A 21,148-nucleotide genomic window follows, 5' to 3' on the forward strand; every position below is an offset into this window, starting at 1 on the left:
TCTGACCAATGAAACCAAGCATGCTGAATGCCTTCTTCACCACCCTATCCACCTGTGACTCCACTTTCAAGGAGCTATGAACCTGTACTCCTAGATCTTTGTTCTATAACTCTCCCCAACGCCCTACCATTAACGGAGTAGGTCCTGGCCCGATTCGATCTACCAAAATGCATCACCTCACATTTATCTAAATTAAACTCCATCTGCCATTCATCGGCCCACTGGCCCAATTTATCAAGATCCCGTTGCAATCCTCGATAACCTTCTTCACTGTCCACAATGCCACCAATCTTGGTGTCATCTGCAAACTTACTAACCGTGCCTCCTAAATTCTCATCCAAATCATTAATATAAATAACAAATAACAGCGGACCCAGCACCGATCCCTGAGGCACACTGCTGGTCACAGGCCTCCAGTTTGAAAAACAACCCTCTACAACCACCCTCTTGATCACTTTCAAGTGACGCTTGCTGGAAGTTTGTGCATATGGATGTTAATTGAGGACAGGATCAGGCCCTGGTGATGCTGCTGCAGTCGAACAGACTGCTTACATCCACTTGGGTGTTGCCAATAATAGTGGCTATTTAAGTGAGGTCCCAGGGGCATCCCTGGAACTGTAACTCGCCAAGTAGTCAATTCCTTTTACGGGGGGGGGGAATGAAATTACTAGCCTGTAAGTCTTGCATTAAGAATCAAAATTTCACTGTCCTAAGTTTAAACGCATTAGAAGGTGTATATAGTTAATTCTCAAGGGAATCATTTTGGGGTGGAAAATGTTCTTTATTGTCAATAAATCTACTTTAGGTGTCAGTTATCTCATTACATTGATTTTGGTAAAGTATGGTTGGTGGTGGGTGACAAATTGCCTTTGAGAATCCTAAAGAAGGACCGATGTGTGAGACTGCCTGGGGTGAGCTATTAGGCTGAAACCCACCCCCCCCCCCCCCGACAATTCCCTTTTTCTTTAATTTGTCATGGTGTTGCAACAAAAATTGCATTTGCTATTTCTAAATGTATAATTTTTAGAAACTTGTTCTTTAAATAGGTGAACAAATATTTTGCTATTTACATATGTATTCATACTTATTTGTCTTGTATCACTGTTAAAACCTTTTATGTTGTGTCTGTCAATACTGTTTGCATTTTGCCTAGTGTATAGTTTGAGGTTTTGATTATGGTATGTTTTATTATAGATTGTTAATGCAATAGCTTGTAATCACTTGTGTGCAATTTAGGTTTTAAGTGGACCTAATCTAAACAACCTCAAAGCTGGTGTTTAGATGTTAGTTACTTTATATCTATATCTATATCTATATCTATATATAAAAAAAATTCCTGCCTTGTCCACCTAGTGTAATGTGAATCTAGCCTTACTGTAAATTAAGGTGGTAAGCAAAATGCATATCTGACCAAGTCTAAACAGGATTTGAAAGAATTCTTAAAAATAGGTGTGGATAGATCAGTGTTTATGACCATGAGTCACTGAAGTAATTGGCAGCAATGTAATCTCTTCTGAAAAGGAAGATCAAAGTACAGTGAAGTCTGACGTGTGACTTGACCAACATTTCAATAGATAGCAAGGTGGAGGAGTTGAGGAAAAGAGTGCCAGAATGTGGGCTAAGACTGCTGAAGGCTCAGCCACCAAAGGCAAAGGGGGTGGGATTCAAAGGAAGCCAGAATTGGAAGAGTGGAAGCCTTCTACTGGCACGTAGGACTGTGTTGTGGAGGTTAAAAAGTAGCAAGGCTGTGGATGGATTAGAACGAGTATTTTGAATTCCATGTTTTAAAGATGGGAAGCCAGTGGAGGTTGGCAAGGTTATGGGGTTGGTGGAGAAGCAGGACTTGGTGTGCGATAGGGTACAGGGGCAGAATTTTGAACATAGGAACAGGTAGCCCCTTGAGCCTGTTCTGCCATTCGATTAGATCACTGCTGATCTGTATCTTAACTCCATCTACCCAACTTGGTTCCATATCCCTTAATACTCATGCCTAACAAAAATCTATCAATCTCTGATTGAAATTTTCAGTTGACTTAGCCTCAACAGCTTTTTGGGGGAAGGAAAAATTCCAGATTTCCACTACCCTTTTTGTGTGAAGTGCTTCCTGACATCACCCCTGAACAGCCTAGCTCAATTTTAAGGTTATACCCCCTTTGTTCTGGACTCCCTCACCAAAGGAAATAGTTTCTCTCTACCTACTTTTATCAAATCCTTATTATTTTAAACACCTCAATTAGATCACCCTTTAATCTTTTATAATCAAGCCGAGTCTATGCAACTTGTCCTCATAATTTAACCCTTTTAGTCCTGGTATAATTCTGGTGAATCTGCACTGTTCCCCCTCCAAGGCCAATATATCCTTCCTAAGGTGTGGTGCCCAGAATTCTGCTATTTAGTGGGCTTTGTATATATTGCTAATAATTGGAGCTTACCATAGTACCTCCTTTTAGATTGGATTGGTGAAAATTATTTGATTTAAATGTCATTTCTCCCCCACCCTATGCTAGGTACCCTAGTACTTGCACCAAGATTGGTAATTGATGTGCTTCATATCTAATGAATGAAGACAAGTGAATGAGTAAATGCTGGGAATGGCACTGGGATCAATAGATTTGAATTGAATTTTACCTCATTATAAATGACTTTAATACCTTGCCATTGAAATGGTTATCCTACATGAAACATTTGTAGTTACTTAGTGTATTTTATATCTGATGTATAAAAGCAAAACCGTCACCTGCTTGTGTTCCACTTACAGACTTAACTTTTTAATTTTCATTTGTAAACTAACCCCCTTCAACACCTAGCCCACTACCCACACATCCCAAAACTGGCCTCCTCTCTTTCCCTCTCACCCCCCAACCAAATCCATCTCACCCATGCCACATAAATGCCGTGGCTACTGGAGCAGGTCAGAAGCTGGGTAATCTGTGGCAAGTGGCTCACTTCCTGACTCCCCAAAGTCTCTGCATTACCTCCAAGGCACATGTCAGGAGTGTAATTAAATACTTTCCACTTGCTTAGATGAGTGCAGCTGTAACAACACTCTAAGCTCTGTACCATCCAGGACAAAGCAGTCGCTTGATCAGCACCCAATCCACTCCCTCCACCACTGTGGCAGTGCGTACTATCCACAGGCTACACTGCAGCAACTCACCAAGGCTTCTTCAACGGGACCTCCCAAACCCACGACCTCAACCACCGAGAAGGACACGAGCAGCAGATGCATGGAAACACCATGAACTCCAAGTCACACACCATCCCGACTTGGATATATATATCTCCGTTCTTCATCGTTGCTGGGTCAAAATCCTGCAACTCCCTACCTAACGGCACAGTGGGAGTACCTTCACCACATGGACAGTAGCGGTTCAAGAAGGAGCCTCACCACCACCTTTAGGACAAATAGGGATGAAATAAATGCTGACCTTGCTAGTGATGCCCATATCCCAAGAATTAATTTTTTAAAAACTGCCAGACTTGGAACTCCTCTCCCTTTTGTGCCTCCCATCCCCTTTTTCTCACCAATAGCTAGGTATAGATCTTATTTTACTCCACCTCTTTTTCCTACCTTCTTTCTTTTGGCCAACATCCCCATCCCCCAACAGTGGTGGAAAAAGTTCTGCAAGTAGCTTTTTAAAATGTTTGTGCTCCACCTGGGTGTAACTGTAAATATTTTTTTTCTTTCAGACTTATATTGGAGATATTCTAGTAGCCATCAATCCTTTCAAGTACTTGGCATTGTATGAAAAGTCGGTAGGTAATTTTATAAATAAAACTTCTTAACTGAAATTTTAATTGATATCCAGTTGTATGAAGTATACTAGGTAATTGGTGAAGCTTTTAAATTTGAAAGATATTTGTGCTAATTAATATTCATATATGTGGATGTTATTGTGGTGTAAAAGCTTTAACACTGCCACACTAACCTTTTTGCTTTCATTGTAACTTTTGAAAATAGACTGAATTTTCACTAGCAAGAAATTGAATCCTTCAAACCATTGGATGTGCTCCAAAAGTCAATTCTTGAACTTCAATGGAATTTGTGAAAGACTGTAGAAACTTGTGCCTCTCAAAGTTCCCTGAACCAAGCAGCACCTAAGTTGATGTTCATGCATTGGCACATGAAAATTTAACAGGAGTTTATAAGAACCACCCAATTGATTAGCTATAGGGTACTACAGAATTGCCTGAGCTATGCTACATGGCTGATATGATACACTCCTTCATTGTAACTGGAATAAAGGCAGGACTCCATTCTTAAAAAGGTTAATTTATTGTGATTTGTATTGGCATGATAGAGCTTGGTTTTGAAGAGTGTCTTGAAGGCACAGAGGAAGGTAGCAAGGCAAAATGGCTTTGAGAGAATTGCAGAGGGCAGGATCAGTGACTGGTGTATCATGGGGAAGGGGAACCAAGAGTAAGTCACTGTCCAAGAAGTAAAGCGAAGTATCCAGGCAGAGGTGTTTGGCTGGAATCGATCTTTCGGTAAGGGTAGATTGAGGCTTTTGAGGAATTTGAAAATGAAGATACTGATCCCTGCACTCAGTTTAGTTTCTGGCACTGGAAGTTGATAGGAAAGATTTTGAGGAGAGAAATTGGGCTGCTGAGTTCTAGGTTAACTTAAGTTTGCATAGGATGTAGGTGGTGAGCTCAATGATGAAAGGGTTGGATGAATTACTCTTTGGTGATGAAGGCATATAGGTGTTGGCCATAAAGGATGGTTTCACTTGCTGAAGTAAATTTTGATTCATCTAGGACTTGATGCCAGGAAGGTGGCAACAACATTGGAGTCACTAGGAGAGCGGTGGAGTTGGATGTTGTCAGTGTATATGGGGAACTGATCCTGTGCTTGTAGATGATATTGCTGAGGATTAGCATGTAAATTCTGATTAGAATGGGATCAAGGATAGAGCCCCAAGGCACTCTGATGGTTTTAAAAAAAACCTGTGGTAACAGCACTGGAACAGATGAATGGAACCAGGAGAGCTAATGCTGTGGAAATGGACTAGAGGTGCTGCAGGAAAAAGGTGAAGCCAGCAGTATCTGGCGGGTGTGAGACATGAGGAGCAGCAGCAAGTGTGATCACAGTTGCACAAGATGTTGGTCAGAAAATAGATTAGGAAGGCTGGAACAGGGCTGTGGTGAGATGTAAGCACATGCTTGGCCGATGACAATATGTTGAGATTTGAGAAAGATACGTTGGAGATGGGGCAGTTGGAGAGGGTGGAGTGATGGTGGTTTTGAAAGGGATTTGAATAATGCCAGAGGAAACTTAGTATGACCTTGCAGACAAGTGAAATAAGCTGTGTGCTTTCTGCTTCTCATATATTTTGTCAAATGATAGTGACCTCCAGGTATTCTTTCATTGGTGTGGGTTATAAATCTTTTATTCACCAGTGAGAACTCCTTTTGATTTGTTGTTTGGGAAATTTGAAAGTCATGTGATTTATTTCCTGTGTTAGGTGATTAGGTCTTAACTTAAGTCCAGTCACCCAAATGGCAACCGATAACATGACAGCATTTTTATGAAATCCAACAATAAGCTATTTTAACTACGTCTTTGTTTCTGTTTGTCAGGTGGCTGAAAAATACAAAACTTGTTCAAAACACAGCCTACCTCCTCATCTATTTGCAGTGGCAGATCGTGCCTATCGGTCAATGTTGGGACGTTTAGCCACTGGCCCCAAGAACCAATGTATAGTCATCAGGTAAGAGTATATAGATAAAGTTGTGGATTGTATTATAAAATTATGTCTAGGTGCATCTGTCCCAGTCCATATGTCCCACACCAGATGTCATACTTTTTAAAAAATGAGTAAGAAAGCCAATCAGTGACCTAGAGTCTGAAATTTACAAAACCTTTAATTGACTGGAATCATTTACAAGCAGCTACAATTACTTGGACATCACATCTGAGATACCATATATGAGATTTTCAAGCACAAGTGGGGACCCTGGCTGATTTATTTTGTTTACCCCCTCTGCCACTGACTTGGGGGCATGGTGACCAATTAGGGTGCTCCACAAATGCATTCTAACTTTTGGAATGATTGATGGTGATAAGTTTCCATTTGGCAGGTTGTTATCGGTGCTTAATTTTAAGGCAGGTAGGCTACTCTTTCAAATGTGGCCTTGCAAGTTATCGCTAAATGATTTTAAGAACTTTTTAGTTTCAGAATTTTCCAGAATGTATTGATATTGTGATGTGTGGGCAATATATTTCTTTGCTCTGGTAAAGGATGTGGCAGTATTGTGGTTGGTTTGCCCATAGACCATGAGAGCTTTGTTCTTGTGGCAAAGAGGTATTATGTGGCTGGTGGTTGTCTCACCTGAGATGTGGGATTAAAGGCCTGTTTAAACTGTCAACTGCAGTGCAACAGGCTGCTACTTTAGCAGGTGTGGTAGGTGGTCTGGTTAGTAGGAGCTTGGTAACCAAGTGCCTCTTGTGTAGTAAGGGGAAGTGACCAGGATCTTTAAACATAGAGGAAAGTCTGGGGTAGTCAGAACTTACTCAGCCACGGGAAAACTGATCGAACCATGGCTACCTAGAGAAGTTAAGAATAATAGATTAAAAGAAGAGGCTTACAATGTTGCCATAAAGAGTAGTAAGCTTGAGGATTGGGGGTTTCAGAAATCAGCAAAGGATGACCAAGAAATTGATAGAGGGAGAAAATTAAATTTGAGAGAAAACTAGCAAATATAAAAACAGATTGTAAGAGCTTCTAGTATGTAAAAAGGAAGAGATTAGCGAAAGCAAATGTGGGTCCCTTAGAGGCAGAGATGAGGAGAAATTATTATGGGGGGGGGGAAAAGGAAATGGCAGAGACGTTAAATATTTTGTATCTATCATCAAGGTAGAAGCCACAACAAACATACTGGGAATAGTGGGGAACCAAGAGTCTAAATAAAAGTGAGGAACTTAAAGTAATTAATATTGGTAAAGAAAAAGCACTGGAGAAATTAATGGAATGAAAAGCCAACAAATCCCCTGGACCTGATGGCCTACATCTTAGGGTTTTAAGAGGTGGCTGCATTGGTTTTGCTCTTCCAGAATTCTCTAGATTCTAGAATGGTCCCCATGGATTGGAAGGTAGCAAATGTAATCCCACTATTCAAGAAAGGAGGGAGAGATAAAATGGGGAACTATAGGCCAGTTAGCCTGACTTCAGTAGTAGGTAAAATGCTAGAATCTGTTATTAAGGACGTAGTAACAGGGCACAGAAAATCATAAAATGATTAGGCAGTGTCAACACTGTTTTATGAAAGGGAAATCGTGTTTGACCAATTTCATTGGGTTGAGAACAGATCTGGCCTGGGTAAATTGGAATCAAAGATTGGTAGGCAAAACTGTAATCGAACAATGGGGTGGCCTTTAAAGAGGAGATAGGTACATTCTCACAAGGGGGAAAGGTAGGGCAACCAAAGCCAGAGCTCCCTGGATGACCAGGGATAGAGCAAGATGAAGCAGAAAAAGGGAGGGTATAACAGATGTCAGGTTGATGATACAAATGAGAAACAGGCTGAATGTAGAAAGTACTGAAGTGAAAAAGGAAATGAGGGGCAAAGAGAGAGTATGAGACTGGTGGCTAACATAAAAGGGAATCCATAAGTCTTCTACAGGCATATAAATGGGTAGCTAGAGGAGAGGTGGAGTCCTATGCATGGAGGCAGAGGGGATGGCTGAGGTACTAAAATGAGTACTTTGCATCTGTCTTTACCAAGGAAGAAGATGCTGCCAAAGTCACTGTAAAAGAGGAGGTAATTGAGACTTTCAAAAGGCATTTGATAAAGTGCCACAGGGCTTGTCAGCACTGCACTTTAGGAAGGATGTGAAGGCCTTGGAGAGGGTGCAGAAAAGATTTACTAGAATGGTTCCAGGGATGAGGGACTTCAGTTACGTAGATAGACTGGAGAAGCTGGGGATGTTCTCCTTAGAGCAAAGAAGGTTAAGAGGAGATTTGGTAGAAGTGTTCAAAATCATGAAGGGTTTAGATAAAGTGAATAGAGAGATTGTTCCCATTGGCGGAAGGGTTGAGAACCAGAGGACACAGATTTAAGGTGATTGGCCAAAGAACCAAAGGTGACATGAGGAAAAACTTTTTCACGCATAGAGTAGTTAAGATCTGGAATGAGCTGCATGAAAGGGTGGTGGAAGCAAATTCAGTCGTGGCTTTCAAAAAGGAATTGGATGAATACTTGAAGGGGAAGAATTTGCAGGGCTACAGGGAAAGAACGGGGGAAATGGGACTAACTGGATTGCTCTTGCAAAGAACAGGTACGGGCTTGGTGGGCCAAATGGCCTCCTTGTGTGCTGTAACCTTTCTCTGATTCTATGATAAATCTGAGGGTTTTTTTGAGGGTGTAACTAGTAGGGTAGATAAAGGGGAACCAGTGGATGTGGAATAAAGTGCCACCCAAGAGGTTGTTACACAAGATTAGGACTCGTGGGGTTGGGGGTAATATATTAACATGGATAGAGGACTGGTTAACCGACAGAAAACAAAGAATGGGAATGAACGGGTCATTTTTGGGTTGGCACGTTGTAACTCGTGGGGTGCCGCAAGGATCAGTGCTTGGGCCTCAGCTGTTTACACTCAGTCCCCTCATCTAGGTCATTGATATATATTGTAATGTATCCAAGTTGTCTCACTATACAAAGCTAGGTGGGGAAAGTAAGCTGTGAGGAGGACACAAAGTGGCTGGGTAGGGATATCGACAGGTTAACTGAGTAAATGAGAAGGTGGCAGATGGAGTACAATATGGGGAAATGTGAGGTTATTCACTTTGGTAGGAAGAACAGAATATTTTTTAAAAGGTGAGAGACTAAGAAATATTGGTGGTCAGAGGGATTTGGGTGTCCTTTTACAGGAATAGCAAAGTTAACAGTACAGTACAGTAAGCAATTAGGAAGGCAAATGGTATGTTAGCCTTTTATTGTAAGGGGGTTGGAGTATAATGCTGCAATTATATAGGGCTCTGGTGAGACCATACCTGGAGTACTGTGGACAGTTTTAGTCTCCTTACCTAAGGAAGGATGTACTTGCCTTAGAGGGGGTGCAACAAAGGTTCACTAGATTAATTCCTGGGACGAGAGGGTTGGCCTATATTCTCGAGTTTAAAAGAATGAGAGGTGATCTCATTGAAATGTATAAAATTCTTACAGGGCTTTACAGGCTAGATGCTAAGAGGCTGTTCCCCCTGTTTTGGAGAGTCTAGAACTAGGGGGTAGAAGTCTCAGGATAAGGGATTGGCCATTTAGGACCGAGATGAGGAAACATTTCTTCACTCAGAGGGTTGTGAATCTTTGGAATTCTCTACCCCAGAGGGCTGTGGATGCTCAGTTGTTGAATATATTCATGACTCTGATCGATGGATATTTGGACACGGGGATATGGGGATAGGGTGAGAAAGTGGAGTTGAGGTAGAAGATCCGCCATGATCTTGTTGAATGGCGGAGCAGGCTCGAGGGGCCGTACAGCCTTCTTCTGCTCCTATTTCTTATATGCCAGTATGTTTTCCAGGTTCAGTCTGAATACCAAGTTCGTTCAGTTTTGGCAGTGATTGGATCTAGAAAGTGAGGGAGCCCATTTGATGCCTAGGATGCAGTTGAGTGGGTTTGATTCAGTGACTTTGAATCTCTATTCAGCAGTGACCCAGTCACTGAGCTTCAGGATTTACCCAGCAGAGGATACCAATTTTTACCTGATCTCTTCAGTATTCCTGTGTTCAGTGGTTTCACTAATGGAATTGTGTTGCATTGTAGAAATTTTAGTTTGTCCTTTTTCTGTGTAACTGATCACCTTCTACTCTTTTTTTTTCCTGGTATAACGGCTATTTTCCTACATTCTCTTGATATGATTAGAATTCTCTGGGTTTTGAGTTATGTGGATGGAGTAACCTTCAGATATTATTTTGGCCTTGGTTAGGGTAGAAATAATGAGCTCTTCCATTGTTGATGGAATGGGTGGCTTATGTCAGAGTAGGTGATGTAGCACCAGTGGTAATAATCTTTTTCTAGATGCAATTTTACCATATTGTGCCTTGAGTTGGTGCTTTAGTTCTATAGCATCTAGGTGAGATATTTGAAGATTTATGCCTTGCCAAACAAGGAAACCTTGGATATTTGTAGTGGACACTAGTGGGTATATTCCAAAATGATATTTGGTGGTTTTGGTGAAACATTAAGAGTGACATTTTAAGTAACCAGTGGTTCCCCTTGCCTCCACTCTCAAATTTAGATATTTTTTCTTAATTTTTAATTTTTTTTGTTTTAAGTCAAAATTTCAAGGAGTAGGTGCTTTGAGTAATCTGATGACCTTATGTTGCTGTTTCACTGTACACATTTAGTAGGGTGTGTACACTAGTGTCAAGAAATATAGCATAGAAACAATGAAATGGTTTCCATGATTTTCTGTTTTCAGTGCTATTCATGAAGAAATTTCTAGTTCCACTTGGGAGACATTTTGTCATTAATTCACCTAACTTGAAACATACAGTTTCATATATATTTCTGTAAATATTGGTAATTAATAATTCAAACTCTTCACTGGAATCTTAATACTGGCTTGGAAAACAAAAGTTGGAGATAATATTATTTTCTTTTGAACTAACAGTGGGGAAAGTGGTGCTGGGAAAACTGAAAGCACCAAGCTTCTGCTGCGACAGATCATGGAGCTCTGCAAAGGAAATTCTCAATTAGAACAACAGGTTCTGCAGGTAAGAAAGTAACAACTAAACACTGACAGATTGCTTCCCCTCCCTAGACCAGAACAAAGTCCTTTGGTAAATCAAGACTGTGTGCATTGTTGACAAATTGAAATTTCCCTTGTATGGTAGAACAAAGGGTTGTAGGCAAGTGAACCGATAGACATGTAGTGGAGTTAACAAGTACTGTGAACTTTTCATTTCATTTGTTTTTTTTCAAATAATCATCTTTCCATTAGAAATAGGGAATTGGAAATGGTGATGATTCAAGTTCCCGTGTTAAATTTATAGAGCGGCTTACTGCTATCAAACCGTGGTAGTCATGCATTCCACTATTAAAAGTAGGAATTATGACAGAGTTTCATGCAGGTAGAGACTCTGCAGGGACATACTTACCTAGATTTTTAAACAAGGAAAAGTTGTCATGGCAACACAGTTGACCTAAATAAGTGGAACCGAGTGTTGTGACCTGAGTAGTTATAAACTGATGTGAAGCATTCATTGTGGCTAAATCCAGACAGCAGTTATTTTATCCCTGCTCAACTTGTAGAGAAATTAAAAATCTGTTGGTTGTGAATTGGGAACAAACTGCAGCAATTTGCTTTCTTGAGAAATTTCAAACTCATCCTCCTTGAATTGGATTTGAAAAAACTGTGACTGGAATTAGTATGAAGTTAATCAATATCTGTTTGGCTAATTGTTTCAAACTTAAATGCCTTCCTTCATGATCACTGGTTGCGTGGCTTAAATTGATGCAGCATGTTGAAGCCCTTAAATGTCACATCCACAGTATTTCACACAAGAGTTGAATATTTCAGCTGCATTCTTATGAGTAGATGCTGATGAGACCAGTTTCTTGGGCTGAGCAAAAGACAATTTGGAGAGAGGGTTGTCACTAGTCTACTTGAGCAACATTAGTTGCAATCTCTTGGCTGCTTATGCTCTGTGATTTGGGGAAATCAGAAAAGGAGAGGGAGAGATGTGTAGAGTCACCAACAAAAAAGTGGCAATGCCAAATAAAAACATATTGCCTGTACCCCTGTATAATGGTTTACAGCTTCTTCATATTTTTTCCCCTCCCCTCCTATCCTGAAGCTGCTAACACATGCTGGGATAAATTGCAGCTATAGGAATATAGGAACAGGAGTAGGCCATTCAGCCCCTCGTGCCTGCTCTGCCATTTGGTAAGATCATGGCTGATCTGTGATCTAACTCCATATACCTGCCATTGGCCCATATCCCTTAATACCTTTGGTTGCCAAAAAGCTATCCATCTCAGATTTCAATTTAGCAATTGAGCTAGTATCAATTGCCGTTTGCGGAAGAGAGTTCCAAACTTCTACAACCCTTTGTGTGTAGAAATGTTTTCTAATCTCACTCCTGAAGGGTCTGGCTCTAATTTTTAGATTGTGCCCCCACTCCTAGAATCCCCAACCAGTGGAAATAGTTTCTCTGTATCCACCCTATCTGTTCCCCTTAATATCTTATAAACTTCGATCAGATCACCCCATAACCTTCAAAACTCCAGAGAATACAACCCCAATTTGTGTAATCTCCTTGTAACTTAACCCTTGAAGTCCGGGTATCATTCTAGTAAACGTACGCTGCACTCCCTCCAAGGCCAATATGTCCTTCTGAAGGTGCGGTGCCCAGAACTGCTCACAGTACTCCAGGTGTGGTCTAACCAGGGTTTTGTACAGCTGCAGCATAACTTTTCTGCCCCCTTGTATTCTAGTCCTCTAGACATAAAGGCCAGCATTCCATAAGCCTTATTGATTATTTTCTGCACCTGTTCATGACACTTCAATAATCTATGTACCTGAACCCCCAAGTCCCTATGGACATCCACTGTTTTTAACTTTTTTACCATTTAGAAAGTACCCTGTTCTATCTTTTTTTGATCCAAAGTGGATGACCTCACATTTGTCTACATTGAATTCCATTTGCCACAGTTTTGCCCATTCACCTAATCTATCAATATCACTTTGTAATTTTATGTTTTCATCTACACTGCTTACAATGCCACCAATCTTTGTCATTGGCAAACTTAGACTTTCTATGCCTTCATCTAAGTCGTTAATAAATATTGTGAATAATTGAGGCCCCAAAACAGATCCCTGCGGGACTCCACTAGTCACATCCTGCCAATGTGAGTACCTTCCCATTATCCCTACTCTGTTGCCTTTCGCTCAGCCAACTTCCTAACCAAGCCTGTACTTTTCCCTCTCTTCTATCTTGCCTAACAGTTTCTTATGTGGGACCTTATCAAATGCCTTCTGGAAGTCCATATAAGTAACATCTATTGACGTTCTCCTGTCCACTACTTTAGTTACCTCTTCAAAAAATTCAATCAGGTTTGTCAGGCTCAATCTACCTCTCTCAAATCCATGCTGACTCTTTCTGATTAACTGAAAATTCTCAGTGTTCAGTCACCCTTTCCTTAATTATAGACTCCAGCATTTTCCCCACAACGGATGTTAGGCTAACTGGTTTATAATCCCCTGGTTTCCCTCTCTCTCCTTTCTTAAAAAGCGGAGTGACATGTGCAATTTTCCAATCTAGAGGGACAGTTCCTGAATCTAGAGAACTTTGAAAGATTATAGTTAGGGCATCTGCAATGTGCTCACCTACTTCCTTTAAAACCCTGGGATGGAAACCATCTGGTCTTGGGGATTTGTCACTCTTTAGTGCTATTATTTTCTTCATTACTGTTGCTTTACTTATGTTAATTTTATGGAGTCCCCGTCCCCGATTCAATATTAGTTTTCTTGGGATTTCCGGCATGCTATCCTCTTTCTACTGTAAATACTGATGCAAAGTAATCATTCAACATGTCTGCCATTTCCCCATTGTCAATGACAATATCCCCGCTTTCAGTTTTTAAGGGGCCAACACTGCTCCTGACCACCCTCTTTCCTAATATAACTATAAAAGTTCTTCGTATTTGTTTTGATATCCCTTGCAAGTTTCTTTTCATACACTTTTTTGTAGCTCTTACTATCTGTTTTGTGACCCTTTGTTGATCTCTGTATCTTTCCCATTCGCCAGGATCTGTGCCATTTTTTGCCTTTTTGTATGCCCTTTCCTTGTGTCTTATACTGTCCCTTACCTCTTTAGTTGTCCATGGCTGTTTTTTGGCAAGTAGATTTCTTGCCCCTCGGGTATAAACCGATTCTGTATCGCGTTAAATGTTTCTTTAAACATTTCCCACTGTTCATCAGTCGTTTTACCCATTAACAGATTTGCCCAGTTTACTGTGGACAGTCTGTCTCATCCCATTGAAGTTGGCCTTGCCCAAGTCTAGAATCTTAGCAGCTGATTCACTTTTTTCCCTTTCAAACACTGCATTGAACTCGATCATGTTATGATCGCTATTGGATAGATGTTCGCGCACAGTTAAGCTGTTGACTAAATCTGGTTCATTACTCATTACTAAATCTAGTATGGCTTGCCCCCTTATTGCCTCTAGGACATACTGCTGTAGAAAACTATCCCAGACACACTCAAGAAATTCATTACCTTTCTGACAGTTGCTAGTCTGCTTTTCCCAATCTGTGAAGGTCAAAATCCCCCATTAAGACCACTATGCCTTTCTTACACGCTTGTCTAATCTCTGCATTTATACAATCTAGCACTTCAGAGCTGCTGCCAGGGCTCCTATATACAACTCCCACTATAGTCTTAGATCCTTTCCTATTTCTCAATTCAACCCATAAGGTCTCTGTTGGCTGCTTACCTCTCGTTATATCCTCATTTATCATTGAAGTGATTTCATCCCTAATCACTAAGCCTACTCCTCCCCCCCCCCCCCCCCCCCCCCCTTCCATTTTCCCTATCTCTCTCCTGTAGACCTTATAACCTGGTATATTTAGTTCCCAATCCTGACCATCCTGCAGCCATGTCTCAGTAATAGCTATCATGTCATACCCTCTGATTTGCATTTGAACCTGTAGTTCATTTAATTTATTCCTTATACTCCGTGCATTTGTATATAGAACTCTTAGCTGGGCCACACACCCTAGCCTGACCTTCAGCTTTGATGCTGGGTTAATTGCTTTACGCCTTCTAGTTTTCACTTAATCTGTAGTGCTTAAAGTACACTTTCTTTCCGCTGCTCTGCTTTTCCCTTTCACTTGTTCTTGAACTAGTGTTTGTACTATTTGTATTGTAAATTTCCCCTGGGTCTTCCCCTCTCTGGCTGCTCTCAACTTTACTCCCTTCTGACTCCCTGCTGAGGTTCCCATCCCCCTGCCACTCTAGTTTAAACCTTCCCCAACAGCACTAGCAAACACCCCCGTGAGGACATTGGTCCCGGTCCTGCTCGGGTGTAACCCGTCACGCTTGTACAGGTCCCACCTTCCCCAGAACCGGTCCCAATGTCCCAGGAATCTAAATCCCTCCCTCCTACACCATCCCTGCAGCCACGCAGTCATCCTGTCTATTCTCCTGTTCCTATACTCACTAGCACGTGGCACTTGTAGTAATCCTGAGATCACTACCTTTTTGAGGTCCTGCTTTTTAATTCATCCCCTAACTCCTTAAATTCACCTTGCAGGACCTCTTCCCTTTTTTAACCTGTCGTTGGTACTGATATGGACCACTGCTACTGGCTGCTCACCCTTTTCCCCCCCCCCCCCCCCCCCGAATGCCCTGTCAATAGCTGCTTTTTGGTACCACGGGCATGACTTTGACTCGGGGGCGGGGGTCAAATTGCAGATGGGAAACCCGGAAGTACTAGTTTCACGGATATCTGTATGGTTTTGATGCAAGGACATTTTCATTTGTCGATTTGCCGTCCGACTGACAGGCTGGTCTCAGTCGGACGGGAGACCAGCCAGGGAGAGGACATGTTCAGGTAAGTTTTTGTTTTTATGGATTGGTGGGGGGGGGGGGGCGGCAAGGGTTGGCACGGTGGTCATGGGGAAGTCAGTTACGGTGGGGGGGGGGGGGGTGGTGTCTGGATTGGGGGTCATCACGGGGGTCCATGATCATTTGTGGGGGGGGAATCATGCAGATGTTGACTGACCTGTTGTGCATTTTCTGTTTTTAACATAGTACAGTCCATACAAGCTGAACCATATGTAGAGCATTTTACAGTAAATATAAAGGAAAAATAGTGATAGCAAATCATTTTTGATTCTACACTAAGGTTTAGTTTAAAATGAGCACAATAGTTCAAAAAATTGTACTGTAGAATATTTGGTGCAGTCACTAGAATTCCAGTGTTAAATTGGCATATTATGTTTACTTAAACTATGGAACAACATCGAATCATATTAAATTAGATTTTGTCCTTCCAAACTTGTATTTAAAATGAATGGATTAACAACTGTGTTAAAATAGCACACAAATGAATTTTATGAAAATGTATTATGTTACTGAGGGAAATTAATGTCTGCTGTTAGTTTTATGAAACTTATCTGATGTATTGATAATGGAATAATTACTTGTAAAAGAGGCATTTCCTGTATGGAAAATGGTTGAGCAAAAGTTTTTAAAAAAAAATATTTAGAGCATTGATGCTTTATAGGTATGTTTATATGTGTATCCTCTGACTCAGGATGTCAGATTGCAGGTAGTTTCTACATACCCCCTTCCCCCATCTCTCTCTCCCTGGGCTGTCCTTGCAGTCTGTAGTGTTGCACTGTTATTTTTTGAGGGTGAGGGGGAGAAACTCACTGTAACCCTGGGTTGTCTTATATTGTTGCTGATCACTTGTTGTAAACTATTGAAATAACACACGCCTCCATTGTTCTAAAGACCAGAATGGCATGCTTCATTGCCCTAACAACCAGAGATTGTGTTTATACTTAAAGTGCATTAATGTCTCTAACACTCTAGTTTCTGATGGCATCACTGTTAAGCCCACGTGTCTGTTCTTCCCTTATCTTGTGGCATTGCCAGCAATCCATTATCAAAATGAAGAAATAATTCCTGTAGCAGTAATTCAATTAGGTACTGCAGCACCAGATATCCTACCCCTGCTTCAGCAATCTCCCTGTAAGTGAGGAAGGACATTAGGTGCTTACCTTTTTGATATGTAACTAAGTCAAACTATGGAAGATTCATCAGGGTCAATATGTGGGCAGCAGGAAACCTGCACCTAATGATTTTGTTTCTTTCTTTCCTTTTCCACCCCCCCCCCCCCCCCCCCAAAAAAAAAAATCACCCCCTTATCGTCAAATACATGGCTGCTTTGAAGAAGATACAGGGAAGAATGTGCAGGAAGATTGAGACTTAAAACTAAATTATAAGGTTAGACGTTAGACCGCTATGTTTCAAGGACTATTTTGCTGTCTGAGGAACTTGAGGGAGGAGCCAAGCTGCACAATTCAAACATAAGTGTGATTGGTTCAGATAGGTGTCTGTTTGGCAGCTACTTTTCAAGTTAGATTTTTATTCAAATTCCACAAAGCACCAGTAACGTGTTTGGGATATTTATTAACCTGGAGCTTGTGAAGTGTTTTGAGTTTGATATGGAGCTGGTGAAGTTTCTGCATTAATTTCAATATAACAACCATTTTCCCAATCCAATCTACTAACCTGTCAGTTGTCCTCCTAAAATTGCTAATAGTCTGCTTCACCATTAACCCTGCTTCTTGTCTTTGTGCCGCAAACCTGATTCCAGATTTCTTGTTTGTTTAGAAGAGCAATAGTCCTAATGCTGACCTGTAAGGAACTCCATTGTTTACATTCCTTCAGTCTACAAAATGTCTGTTAGACTATTTTCTGTCCTTTTACCCAACTTGCTATCCATGTTGCCATGTTCCCTTTAATGCCTTAATTTTTTCAATAAACCTCATATCTGGCATCTTATTAAACACTGTTTGAAAATTCATCTACAAAACAGCCACTACATTTCCTTTGTAAAAACGCTCCATTATTTCCTTAAAAGAACATTACATTTGGATAGAGGACTTTTCTTTCATACATCTCTACTGACTATCCCAAATTAACCCTCTCTCCAAGTGCATATTAATTTATTCCCATATTATGGTCTCTGCAAAAATACCTACTACCAATATTAGGCTAACTGGAAATCTTTTTGTTTTCTTGGACAGAGGTGTTAATGTTTCCTTTGGATCAGGATTTCTGTACATAATGCAGATAAAATGAGGAATTTTTTGTGTTGCATTCATTTAATAGTTCCTGAAACAGTTTATTGATAAAGTTCAAATGCTTAAAGGAAGGAAAGGACTTGCATTTATATAGTGCCTTTCACAGTCTTATTACATCCTAAAGCACTTTACAGCCAATGAAATATTTTTGATGTTTAGTCACTGTTGTAATGTAGGGAAATGCAGCAGCCCAATTTGCACACAGCAAGATCCCACAAACAGCAATGTGAAAAGACCAGATTGTCTGTTTCATTGATGTTGTTTGAGAGAGAAATATTGTCCAGGACACCGGGAGAACTTCCCTGCTCTTTGAATAGCCCCATGGGATCTTTTTATGTCCACCTGAGAGGTCAGTTTGACGTCTCATCTGAAAAACGACAACTTGGACAGTGCAGCACTCCCTCTACTGCACTTAACACACACATTATTCAAAACTGACTAACTTACATGTGTTGGCTTTGCTCAGCTGACAGCATTCTTTCCTCTGAATTGGAAAGCCATGGGTTCAAGCCCACTTCAGGATTTGAACACATCATTTAGGTTAATCCTTCAGTGCAGTATTGTTGGAGATGTCTTGCAGATGCTTCTTCAGGTGAACACAAGATCCCATGGTATTGAAGAGCAGGGGGTTTTCCTAGTTTCCTGGCCATTCTTCCATCAGCGAGCACCATGAAAAAAGGCAGCTTACCTGGTCTTTCATTTTCCATTTGTAGAACCTTGCTGTGTGCAATTGGTTGTCATGTTTGATTGCACAACTGTGACTGCATTTGGATAAGTAATATTGCACTTTAAGGATAAATGGTGAACTCTAATGTGTGGTGTACGTGAGGCATTAAATATAATTGTTTGTGGATTTGGCATCCATCCAGTTTTTGAGGGGGCTGTTTGAAAAATTAAGTTGTAAAAGTCTGGTTTATAAAGAGTCCATTTTCCCCCTGCCCCCCACCCCCAATTTACTGCCCCATCTTGTAATGTGACTACAGTGGATTGCACTTGTAGGTAGAAGAGAAAGTTCAACCAAGCACATTAAGCATGTAGAAAATATATTGCTTTTGTCCAAATAGGATTACCAGTCTGTCCAAGCTTCCCCAATTCTCCTTGCTCTACAGCCCTGATTCTTCACAATCTGCCACACTTAAATTGTCCAATTAAAATGGCCATTGAACATACTAAGCAAATCTGATCTGTGTGGATAATTCTTCGATCAATCTTGTATAAGTGGCTTATACCGTTATGAGAAAATATCACTGTATAGCTTGGTCTTTAAGCTTTTATTTTACAGGCTACATTCTGAAATGAAAACAGTCCTGGGGTGAATTTAAATTTGAATTATCTGCAAGGATGATAAATGCTGTTGCAGAAAGGTTTCCTCAAGTCTCTAATTGTAAACGCAAATAAAAAGGATGAGTTTATGGCTACAAATACGGAACAAAAAAAATCATCCCCATTGTTTTTCAAGGGGAATAAAAACAGAAAATGCTGAAAAGCTCACGTCGGGCAGCATCTGTGGAGCAAGAAATAGAGTTAACGTTTCAGGTCGAAGACCTTTTGTCACAACTGGTTCTGACAAGAGTCCATTTCCTCCCCCCACACCCACAATTTACTGCTCTGCCTTATAATGTGACCACAGTAGACTGCACTTATAGGTAGAAGAGAAATTTAAACAAAAGGTCTTTGTCCTGAAACGTTAACTCGTTTCTTTCTCCACAGATGCTGCCTCACTTGCTGAGCTTTTCCAGCATTTTCTGTTTTTATTTCAGATTTCCAGCATCTGCAGTATTTTGCCTTTTTGATATAGTTTCTCAAGGGGATCTTTTTTATTTGATTTTGCCTTAAGATTTACTGCTCAAGGACTGCTTAATGACTTAATTGTTTGGCTGTAAAGGTTAGCTAATATAATCAAAAATTTGAGATGTAAATGCAGAGATTTTAAAATGCTCTTCAAAGGATTGCATTATCAAGGAACAGGACATTGGAAAGGTCTGTAGTAACAGGTTTAAACAGTCTGAGGAAATGTATTCTACCACTTCTTTGCTTTAGGCCCAAAAATCTCATCACTACATACACTATTAGGACACTGTACATTCCAGAAATGGAAGTGCATTTGCATTACATTCTGGATTGGCATGTGGTGTTTGGCAGTGAATCCAGCTGAGCCCTTTTGAAAAGTATCTTTACTTGGTTTGGGGACAAAGGGAGAATAGGAAACCATGGAGGAAAGGGGAATACTTTCAAACCAAAGTACTCCAAGAAAAACTGCAAGGGGATGGGTTGGGGTGATAAATGTTTCAAATGTGTACTTAATTGGTGTGAAGAGCTTTGAGACTTCCAGAGGTCATAAAAAGTGGTAAATAAATCCAAGTTCCTTTCTTGAGTAAACATTTCTCCTTTGTGCCCAGCAACTGACTGGAGACATACCAGTTTGGATTTTTTAGTTGAAGGTAGGATGCATTTGCTGTGTTTGTCCACAGGTGCCACTGATCACGGTCTATCCATTGACTGTACACCCAACATCCATGAGCTTGGTAGAATCAGGAGCTTGTATTTTCCTGGCTCCCATGCAAAGCGGTGTGAGCTTTGGCTCGATGGTAGCACTTTCACCTTTGTCAGAAAGTTGTGGGTTCAAGTCCCACTCCAGAGACTTGAGCACATAATGTAGGCTGACACTTCCAGTGTAGTACAGAGAGAGTGCTGCAATGTCAGAGGTGCTGTCTTTTGGATGAGTTGCTAAATCAAGGCCCTGCCTGCCCTCTTGGGTGGATGTAAAGATCCCATGATGCCATTCAAAGAACAGTGGAGTTCTCACTGGTGTCCTGGCCAATATTTATCCCTCAACCAATATCATTAAAACAGATTATCCAGTGATCATCTCATTGATATTTGTGGGATCTTGCTGTGCACAAACTGTGCTTCCTCCATTACAACAATGACTACATTTCAAAAGTACTTTGGTTGTAAAGGGACATTGAGGTTGTGAAAGGTGCTATATAAATACAAGTCTTTTTTTCTTTATAGCCTACGGATATCTGCTTCTTCCAGCGCATTTGTGTCCTAGGACATGACGACAGTTGACATGGTTAACCATTCTGTCCTACTCTGTGGGATTGGCCATGCTGCCTGGTTCCACTCATGCATGTACCAATGTTGCCAGCACATCTCTAACTGGCTTCATCCTGGACCCACATAGTCACACTAGTATACCCCAAGTTCCATTTTTGGCTCTTCCTTTTCCACCTTTTATGTATTTATCCTGGGCAGAATTGTACATAAGCTCCTTGTGCTGACACCCAGCTCTTGTTCTCTACCACACCCCTGACTCCACA

At 40.9% G+C, this 21,148-nt stretch overlaps 1 protein-coding gene across 2 annotated transcripts in view; it reads left to right on the top strand.

Moving 5' to 3' along the window:
* Nucleotides 1-21,148, top strand: part of LOC137322030 (myosin-IIIb) — a 166,085-nt gene that overhangs the window by 14,129 nt on the left and 130,808 nt on the right. For both annotated transcript variants that reach the window (XM_067985063.1, XM_067985055.1), the window contains exons 2-4: nucleotides 3,691-3,756; nucleotides 5,581-5,711; nucleotides 10,617-10,719. In XM_067985063.1, the coding sequence (XP_067841164.1) occupies nucleotides 3,691-3,756; nucleotides 5,581-5,711; nucleotides 10,617-10,719 (300 nt within the window). The remainder of the gene's footprint in view (nucleotides 1-3,690; nucleotides 3,757-5,580; nucleotides 5,712-10,616; nucleotides 10,720-21,148) is intronic.

Source organism: Heptranchias perlo, chromosome 1, assembly GCF_035084215.1.
Source record: "Heptranchias perlo isolate sHepPer1 chromosome 1, sHepPer1.hap1, whole genome shotgun sequence".
NCBI classification, from domain to species: domain Eukaryota; kingdom Metazoa; phylum Chordata; class Chondrichthyes; order Hexanchiformes; family Hexanchidae; genus Heptranchias; species Heptranchias perlo.